General features: G+C 31.4%; 1 protein-coding gene across 1 annotated transcript; it reads left to right on the top strand.

Moving 5' to 3' along the window:
* Positions 1-10,412: 10,412 nt before the first annotated feature.
* On the top strand, positions 10,413-11,824 carry LOC136230410 (stemmadenine O-acetyltransferase-like). Its single transcript, XM_066019475.1, has one exon. The coding sequence runs from the start codon at positions 10,447-10,449 to the stop codon at positions 11,710-11,712; it is 1,266 nt and encodes a 421-aa protein (XP_065875547.1). The 5' UTR covers positions 10,413-10,446; the 3' UTR covers positions 11,713-11,824.
* The last annotated feature ends 934 nt before the right edge of the window (positions 11,825-12,758 follow it).

Raw genomic sequence — 12,758 nt, 5'->3', positions numbered from 1 at the left:
ATGAAACAGATGTTTGCTGACTCAGTGGCATCAGCTTCTGATGAGGTTGACTCATCACTATCGCTCCAAGTTGCCACCACTGCCTTTCTGCTGCTCTTCTTTTCTTTCTTCATAGTAGGACAACTTGATTTGATGTGTCCAGCTTGATGGCATTCAAAGCAAGTAACGGGCTTTGAGCTGTCTTTCTTGTGTCTACTGTCGCTAGACTCAGCTTTGTACTTGTCGCGTTTCTTGAATGACCTTCTGCTGTATTTGTCATTCTTTCGAAGCAGCTGCTTCATCTTTCTGGTGAACATGGCCATTTCCTCATCATCTGATGAGTCAGCATCAGTTGAGTCAGCTTTCATGACAAGGGATTTTTGCTTCTTGTCTTCAGACTTTTCTTTCACTTCAAAGTTCTTCATTGAAATCTCGTGGGTCATCAGAGATCCAATGAGCTCATCATATTTATATGTGGTCAGGTCCTGAGCTTCTTCTGTTTTCTTTGCTTACCAGCTTTTAGGGAGACTTCTTAGAATCTTCTTTACTTGTTCTTCTTTAGTGAAGTTCTTGCCGAGTCTCTTCAGCTCATTGATTATGTTAGTGAATCTTGCATTCATCTCAGAGATGTATTCATTATCATTCATCTCAAACAGCTCGTACAACCACATATGTTGATTGACTTTGGACTCTTTGATCTTGCTAGTTCCTTCATAGGTCACATCCAGCTTCTTCCAGATTTCTTGTGCTGATTCACAACCTGAAATATTATTGTATTCTGCAGCATCTAAAGCACAGTGAAGCATGTTTATAGCCGAAGCATTATTTTGTAATTTCTTAAGGTCATCTTCTGACCACTTAGCCTCGCTTTTGACAGTTTTTACACCATCAATGGTTTCATAGGGAACAAAGGGGCCTTGGACTATAGCTAGCCATGCACTCATATTTGTTGCCTGAATGAAATTTTTCATCATGTTCTTCCAAAATGTATAATTAGATCCAAAGAACAGAGGAGGCCGACTAATAGATAATCCCTCAGGGAGTATCTGGGTTGTTTGATTTCCTGGAAGGAAACACGTGGTGTTCTCATCCATTACAGGGGTCAACTTAAGATAGTTTTATCTTGAATAGTGAGCTGTTAGGCTCTGATACCACTTGTTGGTCCTGTGTAACGTAATAGGATTAGTTCCAGGGGGGTTAGGAACTAATATAACTTTTTCGCTTAATAATGCTGACTTAATTGAATGTTTGATCTTTTAACTCAGTTTTAGGTCAGCAAGGCTGAGTGTGGTATGAGACAGCTGTAATCAGATACTGACTAGAGCTTTTTCAGTTGTGAGTTGGGAAGTAACACTTAAGTCAGTTTCCAACTCAGCACTTAGATTACTCAGCTTCAGCTTGTGCAGATTATTTACTGAGTAATGTTAAGAAAGCAACACATACACACACACACACACACACACACACACACACATATATATATATATATATATATATATATATATATATATATCAAGAGAAAGGGTTAGAAGTTACTCAGCAAACTTATCCTGGTTCGGCCTCTCTGCCTACGTCCAGTACCCAGAATCCTTCCGAGCTTTTTCAATCCTCTACTGAGCTCTTTAAAGGTAGAGCACAAACCTTTTACAATAGCAACTAAGTATGCAAGAGTGCCGTTCTCTATTCGTCTACTCAATCCTATCTACCACTGAATACTATAACCGAGTACTTAGCTTCTCTCTACCACTGAGTACTATAACCGAGTACTCAGCTTCTCTCTAACCTTTTACAAATGATACAAGAATTGTTCTCACTCAATGAAGAACACTTTAGATGAATAAAATCACTCTAGACTTTTACACAATGATTGGAGTTTGGTATAAGAGCTTGCTTTTTCTTTTCATACAGCTTCTATTTTGGATTTTGACTTAGTGAAGATTTTTGCTTGTCTGTATATATCTCTTGTATGTGTGTATTTGATCCAAATGATGAATTGGCCTTTTTATAGTAGTCTTGAGGCTTCAATGATTTGAATCCGATATAGCCGTTGTGGGAAAACGGTCTTCTTCATCATCACTCGGTCAGCTTTCAGAGCTGCAGGCCAATCCTATCTTCTGTTTCGGATAGAAGCCAGGTTTGTCTTCTTATGCCAGATTTGTCTTCATACGCCAGGTTTGTCTTCTAGCAAAGGTCAGATGGTCCATGCTCTTTCTCGAAACGGTCTTCAGGACAGATTTTCGAGGCTTCTGATTTGTTTCAGAAATTTGTCAGACCTTGTCTTCCAAGTTGACGGATCATTGACGCTGACCTGACGACTACTCAGCTTGACTCAGCGGCTTCGCCTTCAAGCTTTTCTGAAGAAGACATTTCTTTCGTAAGGCTGAGTTGCATTCTACTCAGCTTCTGTTGTGTGACTTGCTCTTGCTGACTTTGTCTTGTCTTTCTCTTATAGGCTTTTAGCTCCTGTTCTCGTTTGTTAACTTACTCAACATTGAACACACACATTAGTATAGTTAAATCAAAGCACTTAAATTTAATTGTTTAGTCATAGGATTAACTTAAATAATTTTGTCAAATCAAAATCATGTGGAAACTGTTTCAACAAGACTAACTAGTAAAAGACAAAAACTATTCTAATGAAACACTAATTAATAAAAACATATTCTAAATGAAAAACTAACTCTTCAAATAGTATATAATAAAAACTAACTCTTAGCCTAGTGGTTGAGAGCTTACCTATGCTTTGGGAGGTTATGGGTTCGAATCACATCTGGGGCTGGTGGGGATTTTTCTTTCTTCTTTAATGTAAGCGCACTGCGCAAATTTTTTTTTTTAAAAATCTATGGAATGGAAAATCCAATTATTTAAATACAAAAAAACCTAAAGATAATCACTAAAATTTGATTTATTTTTGATAGGCTAATTTCTTAATTTTTGGTACAGATAAAGCTCAAAATAACATATAGAGATTAATTTATCAAAATTGACAAAATACTTGACAAAAGTTAGGAATATTTAATAAAATGCTAGAAAAGTAATTCAAAATCTAAAATTGACAAAACAAGGATAAATTGCTATTAAAGTAAATAAAAAGATAATAAAAGATACAAAATAATCTCTAAAACCGTACTAAAATATAGGGTTTTTTTTAACCCCTATCAATAACGTAACCTAAATTAGCACAACTTATCGTAACGTAACGTAACATAATGTAATTTAGCCAAACTTAATATAATACAACTTAGCGTAACTTAACATAACGTAACTAAGTTTTAAAGTAACTTACTGTAAGCTCAATTTATAAATCCTTAGGATTGTAAGCTCAATTTATAAATCTTTAGGATTGTAAGCTCAATTTGTAAATCCTTAGAATTGTAAGCACAATTTGTAAATCCTTAGGTTTTTTTATTTCTTTAAGCTTTCATTTATTTACAAATAATCATTTAGCTTACAATGCCTAACGTAACGTAATAAATATAAGCTCAAGTTATAAATCTTTAAAATTGTAAGCTCAATCTAAATATGTAGGATTGTAATTTCAATTTAAAAATTTGTCAATGTTAGGGGTAAAATTACTCTTCACTGCCAAGGTTAGGGGCAAAGTTGCACTATTTTAGACGTTAGAGAAAAAATTTCTCTTAACCGTAAACTTTAGGGGTATTTAGAAAAATAAATTCTATATGTATTATAATCTTTATTTTTTTTAGTTATTATAATCTTTGTTCATATTTCATTTAAATATTTATAATTTCTATTTATATAGGTAAATGGATGGAAACTACTAATATTCTAAACATCTTAATTATTTTTATAGAGTTTACTATACATAAATGTTTTAGATATTTCATATGTAATAACTATATTATTCACTAATAATGTTTTTTTAGAAGAATTGAATTTTGACCCAAATTAATTAATTTGTTTTTCTATTTAAAATTGGTACAGTATGAGTTGATAAATGTGTTGGAACCCATTATAATTTACAATGAAGAAAATTTATTGGCAAAGAATATGAAGTAACATGATTTATAGTAACATAAACTCATTACTTAATAGTTCTTTTTTTTTAAATGATTCACTTTTGTTAAGAAAAAATCATCCACCATAAATTTTTTTTGGATGATTTTAGTCATTTTTAATGATTTTTATATATGATTTTATGTACCAATCATTTTTATGCGGATAGGGTATTTTTAAAAAACATGGACAATCATTTATCATAGAGAGAGAAATATATCTTTATTAGGTAACCTGATAATCTATTGGTAACCTGCTATAGCAGGTCATTTAATCAGAATATATTAGTCTCCATAGATGAAGACTCTCTATAGAGAACTCTTCCACACACACACACACACACATATATATATATATATATATATATATATAGGAGAGGGCTCTTGTGAGAACCCTTTCCTAGATGAGAACTCACCTTAGGTGAGAACCACCCAAAACTACGTAGTTTTGGGTAGAAAAAATTAAAAAAAACACTACTGGTTAGGGGGGTCAAACCTGAGACCATATGTTTACACTCCACACAACTTACCACTGAGCCAATTACTTTCCTTGTAATTTATGTCGCGCGCTGATAAATATACTATTGCCCTTGTAGCTTCTATTGTTTAATTTTGATGCATGCTCTTATTAATATTGATTAAATGTGCATAGTAATCAATTATTAATAGAAAAAAAATAAATTTGCATAATAATGAATTATTAATAGAAAGAAAATGTCCATAATAATGAATTATTAATAGAAAAAAATCCAAAAACATGCTCCAATTTCTTATTTATTTAATTCCTTTATATTTTTGTAATTTATGTTATATAAGAAAATATATTTTTTTAAACATACGTTAGAACATATATTTTAACTTTTAAAACACGAACTATGAAGTTTAGAACGTACGACATATTTTTTAGAACATACGTTATGTTTTTTAGAACACGTGTTATGTTTTTTCGAACATGAGTTATAAATTATATTACAGAACAAATGAAAAAACGATCCAGATATCTACTGATTTTTTAGAACATTATACTTAATTTTTAGAACACAAACTATATATTTTTTAAAACATACGTTATAACATATATTTTAACTTTTAAAACACGAACTATGAAGTTAGAATGTACGACATATTTTTTAGAACATACGTTATGTTTTTTAGAACACGTGTTATGTTTTTTCGAACATGAGTTATAAATTATATTATAGAACAAGTGAAAAAACGATACAGATATCTACTGCTTTTTTTAGAAAATTATACTGAATTTTTGGAACACAAACTATAAACTTTAGAACATATGTTATGTTTTTTAGAACATACGTTATGTTATTTAGAATGTAAGTTTTTTTTTTAACAAAAAAAATAGCCCATATATTTACTATTTTTTTAAAACATTATCTTAATTTTTAGAACACAAATTATAAAGTTTAGAACATATATAACAATATTTAGAACATCGTCCTTAACAATTTAAAACATAAATTACAAAAATATAGAGGAATTAAATAAATAAGAAATTAGAGCATGTTCTTAGTTTTTTTTGGGTAAATTCCAAAAAAAACCCCTGTGATTTGATGTTGTTCCAAAAAAACCTTGTGGTTTGTTTTTACAAAAAAAGGACCGTGGTTTCACCGTTACCCGAAAAACGGAAAAGACTTTGACACCGTTAAAAATGCTGACGTGGCAAGGGGTAGAGTTGGAATTTTTTTTTTAAAATTTTTTTTTAATTTTTCTTCTTCTTCTTCCTCTCCTTCTTCTCCTCTTCTTCTTCATCTTCTTCTTCTCATTCTTCTTCTTCTTCTTCTTCTTCTTCTCTCTTCTCTTCTTCTTCCTCTCTCTCTCTTCTCTTCTTCTATTTTTTTTTTAATTTCTGAAATTTACGTCTGAAATTCAGACGTTCAATCCTTTTCCATTTACGGAACTCTGGAACTAAAATTATGCACCTTCCAAGTAAATTTGCCGCTTAACACATCAGATACTGGACCATTAACAACAGAGGATGATATCATTGATGATGAGGCTGACTGCAAGTCATTATTGTCGCGGATAAAACTAACAGATTCGTTAAGGATTAAAATATCGGCAGTGATAAGAACAGAATCATTATTGAAAAGATAACCTAATTTGGAATCAAATACAGTAGACGAAGGGGTGAAATCGCACCAACCGTGGGATTTTTGGAAAAATTCCAGATTTTCAGAAATCTGGAAAAATTCCAGATTTCTGGAAATTTTCCAGAAATCTGGAATTTTTCCAGATTTTCGACGGAAATTTCCAGATTTCTGGAAATTTTTCAGATTTCTGAAGAAATCTGGAATTTTCCAGAAATCTGGAAATTTCCGAAACTTAAAAAAAAAAGAAAAAAAAAGGTAGGAGGAGGAGGAAGAAGAAGAATGAGAGAAGAAGAAGAAGGAGGGGGAAGAAGAATAAGGAAGAAGGAGAAGAAGAAGGAAGAAGAAGGAGGAGAAGAAGGAAGAAGAAGAAGGAGAAGGAGAAGGAGAACAAGAGGAGAGAGAAAAATAAAAAATAAAAAAAAAATTCGAATTTCCAACTCTACCCCTATGCCACGTCAGCAAATTAACACCGTTAAGCCTATTTCCGTTTTTCGGGTAACGGCGCAAACCACAGTCCTTTTTTTTTGTAAAAACAAACCACAAGGGTTTTTTTGGAACAACATCAAACCACAGGGTTTTTTTTTTAGAATTTACCCTTTTTTTTCTATTAATAATTAATTATTATGCACATTTGTTTTTTTCTATTAATAATTATTATGCGAATTTAATCAATATTAATAAGTGCATGCATCAAATATTAAACAATAGAAGCTACAAATGCATTGATATATTAATTAGAGCGCGGCAGAATATACAAGGGAAGCAAATGGCTCAGTGGTAAGTAGTGTGGAGTGTAAGTGAGGAGGCCAAGGTTCGAACCTCAGCAGCATCAGTGGTTTTTTTATTAAATTTGACACCCAAACTACGTAATTTTTGGTGGTTCTCACCTAAGGTGAGTTCTCACTTGATCCCTCCCCTATATATATATATATATATATAGAGGAGAGATCAGGTGTGACACATTTCTTGTGGTGTGACAAGTCTTATTGTGTGACAAGGACCAATTTTGTAATTAACCAAAAGGATTGGGCAAATTTGTAAATAAAAAGAAATAGAAAATTGTTTTATTTTTTTTCTTTAAAATGCATTTTCCCAACTTTTCCAACCTCGTTTTTCAAAAAATTTTATACCGTTGGACTCGTCTTAATTAAACGGTCATTTTAAGATCCATGAAGCTCAAGTAAAAAAATTTCCGGTGAACGGAATCCGGGTGGGCGTTTTCCGGCGAGAAAAAAAGTGTCCAGAAAATTCTCGTAAAATTCCAGAAAATGTAAAACTTTATTCTAAGAAACTTTAATTCTTCGGTCAAAGCGATATTTCTTACGGTTTAGTCCCAATAAAACTTTTTCCTTAATTTTATCCATTTTACACGGTTCAACAATTTGTTGGGTAAAAAATGTAAGGAATCTCGCTTTAAGCTAAGAATTTAAGTTTCTTAAAATAATGTTTTACATGTTTTGAAATTTTTTGATAATTTTCTGGACACATTTTTTGTCCTACTTACGTTGTTCCAAATGAGTGTACCATTTGTTCCAACATAATACTTATATTGTTCCAACAGAAAATTGTTTTATTTCTTTTCTTTAAAATACATTTTTCTGACATTTCTAACCTCGTTTTTTGAAATTTTTTATACTATTAGACTCGTCTAAATTAGACAGTCATTTTAAGATTCTTGAAGCTCAAGTAAAAAAAAATCGGGTGAACGGAATCCGGGTGGGCGTTTTCTGATAAGAAAAAAAGTGCTCAGAAAATTCTTAAAAAATTTCAAAAAATTTAAAACATTATTCTAAGAAACTTTAATTCTTGGGTCGAAGCGGGATTTCTTACGGTTTAGTCCCAATAAAACTTGTTCCTTAATTTTATCCATTTTACATGCTTCAACAATTTACTGGGTCAAAACTGTAGGGAATTTCACTTTGAGCCAAGAATTAAAGTTTCTTAAAATGATGTTTTACATGTTTTTGAATTTTTTGATAATTTTCTGGACACGTTTTTTGTCCTACTTACATTGTTCCAAATCAGTGTACCATTTGTTCCAAATCAGTATACCATTTGTTCCAACATAATACTTGTATTGTTCCAACAGAAAAATGTTTTATTTCTTTTATTTAAAATACATTTTCCCGACATTTCTAATCTTGGTTTTCAAAAAATTTTATACTATTAGACTCGTCTAAATTAGACGGTCATTTTAAGATCCCTGAAGCTCAAGTAAAAAAAATTCCGGTGAACGGAATCCGGGTGGGCGTTTTCTGACGAGAAACAAAGTGCGCAGAAAATTCTTAAAAAATTCCAGAACATGTAAAACATTATTCTAAGAAATTTTAATTCTTGGGTCGAAGCGAGATTTCTTACGGTATAGTCCCAACAAATTGTTGAAACATGTAAAATGGATAAAATTAAGGAAAAAGTTTTATTGGGACTAACCCGTAAGAAATCCCATTTCGACCAAAGAATTAAAGTTTCTTAGAATAATGTTTTACATGTTCTGAAATTTTTTGAGAATTTTCTGGATACTTTTTTTCTACCGGAAAACGCCCACCCGGATTCCGTTCACCGAAATTTTTTTTACTTGAGCTTCATGGATCTTAAAATGACCGTTTAATTAAGACGAGTCCAACGGTATAAAATGTTTTGAAAAAAGAAGATTGGAAAAGTTGGGAAATGCATTTTAAAGAAAAAAAATAAAACAATTTTCTCTATTCTCTCTTTCATTTTATTTACCAATTTGCCACATTTCCTTTTTAATTATCATCAAAACTACGTAGTTTTGTTATGTCACACAATAAGCTCATTGTCACAACTTAAACCCTTGTCATGCTGGATCTCACCCATATATATATATATATATATATATATATATATATATATATATATATATATATATATATATAGGTGCAAAAATAGCCCAACGTTTACGGCTAGAAGCCATATTACCCCTAACATTGGCAAATTTGGTCAATGTGGGACATTATTATACAACACATATATTTTATTACTTATTCTGCACCAATTTCATATTAATTTATTTATAAAAAACATTACATTTTCTATAATTTAATAATATAATTGGATATTAATATTTATAAATTCAGTGAAATATTTTGAACATTTTTATCCAACTCGTACAAAAGACAGTATATTTTTTATTTTTTTATTTTTCTTTTTACATCTAATCATATGTTTATAATATGTTAGTAATGAGTGATAAAATGACTCACATGTGAAGTATAGATGACAAGATTCATGACCAAGCAAACAATTTGATGAATTATTTCTTAAATTGATCAAACTTGACAACGTGTTAGTAGGAGGTGCACACAAAATCCGCAATACTGAAAAACCGGAAAACCAAACCGAAACCGAGGTTAACCGAAACTGATGGACTAGTGTACTGTTTATAATTTTAAAAACAGTTGTTAATGGTTATGGTTACGGTTTTTATATTTTAAAAACCGCGGTTAACCGAAATTAACCGAATATTAATTAAATATTAAAAATATAAAAATTTAATTATATATATATATAATTATATATACCAATGAGGGTTGGTCCGAGTGGTAAGGCATTGAACCTCTGCTTGACAGGTTTGAGGTTCGATTCCCCACTCCGTGAATGGTGTAAACAAAAAAACCTATTAACCCACCATCCCACTCACAATAAAAATCAGAATTCTTTTATTATTTTTATTTACTAATGGTTAGAAACCGAAATAAAAGGTTAACCGACCGAAATAATTGGTTAACCGATAAATGGTTAACTGGATTTAGTGGACTAGTGTACGGTTAGTGTTTTTAAAAAATCGATTAAATAATTAATCAACCGAATTAATCTTAATGGACTGGTTAACCGACCACTTGCACCCCTACGTGTTAGGGATAAAAATTGCTCTTTGATCTTAATGTTAGAGGTAAAATTGTTATTTTAGATGTTAGGGATAAAATTGGAGGCTTTTTACATGAATATCATAATTGATTACAAAATTACAACTAAATCATATCATCAAATTTAATTCTTAATATGTCACTTTTTTCTATATATACCAAATAAAATATGCTTTTATATCTAATTTAAAAAGTTTAAATCCTAATTCATAAATCTCAAACTCTTGAAAATATATTCTAGACCCATAATTTATAAACTTTAATCTTTAAAAATAATGATTTTATTAGTTTGACATGATTCAAAATTTTGACTTGACATAGTTATAAATAGTTTTTCAAATTTCCCTAAAATACTTTTGACCATTATATATATATATATATATATATATATATATATATATATATATATATAGGACTTCATCTTCATCTTGATTTTTTTGTTTGTTTAATTGAAAAATGGGAATTGAAGTAGAGTTAATTTCAAAGGAATTGATCAAGCCATCCTCCCCTACACCTCCGCATCTCCGTAAACTCCAATTCTCATTCATTGATCAAAATCAATACCCAGTTTCCTTGCCTTTAGTTTATTTCTATGAAAAATCAAATATTCCCAACCATGAAAGGTGCAACCTTTTAAAACAATCTTTATCAAAGGCCTTAACCATATTCTATCCTCTTGCCGGGCGTATTAACAACTACTCTTACGCAGACTGCAATGACGAAGGTGCTCTCTTTATCCAAACCAAAGCTAACTGTCAACTCCTAGATATTCTTCGAAACAGAAATCAATATCATAATCACAATAAAAAGTTGATTCCTTTGCAACCTGAAAAAGGCATCCATCAATATGGATCTTTGTTTCAAATTACCTACTTCAAGTGTGGCGGGTTAGCAGTTTCATTTGCTATGGCACATATGCTTGGAGATGGTTTATCTATGGTGGTATTCCTAAACGGCTGGGCTGAAGTTGCTAGAGGGAATAAAGTTGAGATTCCTCCTTTTGGTTCAAGTTCCATCTTTCCACCTAGAAATATACCTGGTTTCGATCTCTCGCAATGGGTTTTTAAGGAAAATGTTGTCACTAAGTCATTTGTGTTTGATGATTTCACCTTATCAGCTCTTAAGGATAAATACAACTCGAATGGCCTAATGCTGTCGCGGGTGCAAGCTTTATGTGTTTTCATAGTTAGTCGAATAATGGCCACTCTTTCGCAGGCGAAAGGTAACAGGTATATGGTGATGACCGCAGTTAATATTCGGCAAATACTGGATCCCCCAATTCAGAAGAAGTCTTTCGGGAATCTTGCGTGGACAGCACCAGCTCTGATTGATAATATGTGTAAAGAAGATGAAATCGCAAGGGGGATAAAAGATTCAATTAGAGGTGTGAATGCAGAGTCTCTGAAGAAAGTTCAAAATGGGGAGTTGAGTTTCAGCAAGGAAACATTTATGGAATCTTTAAAAGGTCAGATTGCAAGGTATTCATTCACTAGTATATGCAATTTTCCAGTATATGATGTTGATTTCGGATGGGGGAAGCCTATATGGGTAACAACTTCTGGGATGATTATAGACAATCTTGTTATTTGCATTGACACTAAAGAAGCGCAAGGAATAGAAGCGTGGATTAGCATGACCGAGGAAGACATGGCTAAATTTGAGAAAGATAATCAGCTTCTTTCCCATCTTTCTTCCACTCCAATTTGGGAATCCAAACTTTAATTTACTCAAACAATTCAACTTCTGTTATTTTGTATAATTGTTGCTTGATTCACTCTGTTGCTGTATTATCTGTCTGTTTTCAAATATTACTTCTTGTGGTTTTTGTGTGAAATCTTGCAGCTCTTGAATTATTTTCCTTTATTTGTTTTATGGGTTCAAGATAAGCATCCATAGCATCTGAATGAGATGAAAAATAAAACATGGTGCCCAACCAAACCGAAACAGAACTTCCTATAAATTTATCTGTTTTGATATATGCCCTAAACACCATATAAGCATTAAATATATTCTATATTTGGTGGTTTGAATGCATATTTAATGTTTGAATGTATATTATATTTGATGTTTCAATGCATATTTGATAGTATTTCAATGCATATTAAATAGAGCTAAAAATAGATAAATGGCTTAAAGCACTATTTGACCTTGATCTATCTAAAATTTTGTCATTTGACCCCTGACCTATTATTTGGTCATATTTGCCCCCTGACCTATCCTAAATTGGTGAACATTCACCCAATTTGGATTCAAACTTAACCGAATCATTATCTAATTGATAAGTGACGATATTTTTACACTTGAACTTAATGGATTTTAATTTATGATTTGTTTTTTGTTTTTTTTTTTTTTTTTTAATCTAATTAATTATTTCCACATAATGTGAAATTTTTTTTTAAGAAATATCACGTTTCAAGTTTAAGTGTCAAAATATCGTTACTTATCAATGAGATAACAATTCCGTTAAGTATTCATACAAATTGGATGAAATTTCACTAAATTGGATAGGTCAATGGCTAAATATGACCAAATAATAGGTCAGGGGTCAAATGTCACAATTTTGGATAGGCCAGAGGTCAAATAATGCTTTAAGCCTAGATAAATTGAAAATTGGTGAAAATATACAATATATTGGCGAGGGATGCAATGATTGATAAAATCCCTCTTGGGTCTCTAGCGCAGTTATAGAAACTTTGCTAGATAAATCGATTTTATTTAAGCTAAATGCGGGTAAATTAAAGACGGGTAAAATAAAGAAATTAAAGTGA

The sequence above is a fragment of the Euphorbia lathyris genome, chromosome 5, assembly GCF_963576675.1.
Source record: "Euphorbia lathyris chromosome 5, ddEupLath1.1, whole genome shotgun sequence".
NCBI classification, from domain to species: Eukaryota; Viridiplantae; Streptophyta; class Magnoliopsida; order Malpighiales; family Euphorbiaceae; genus Euphorbia; species Euphorbia lathyris.
The sequence above is the reverse complement of the archived record's forward strand: the minus strand, read 5'-3'. Positions and strand labels throughout refer to the sequence as shown.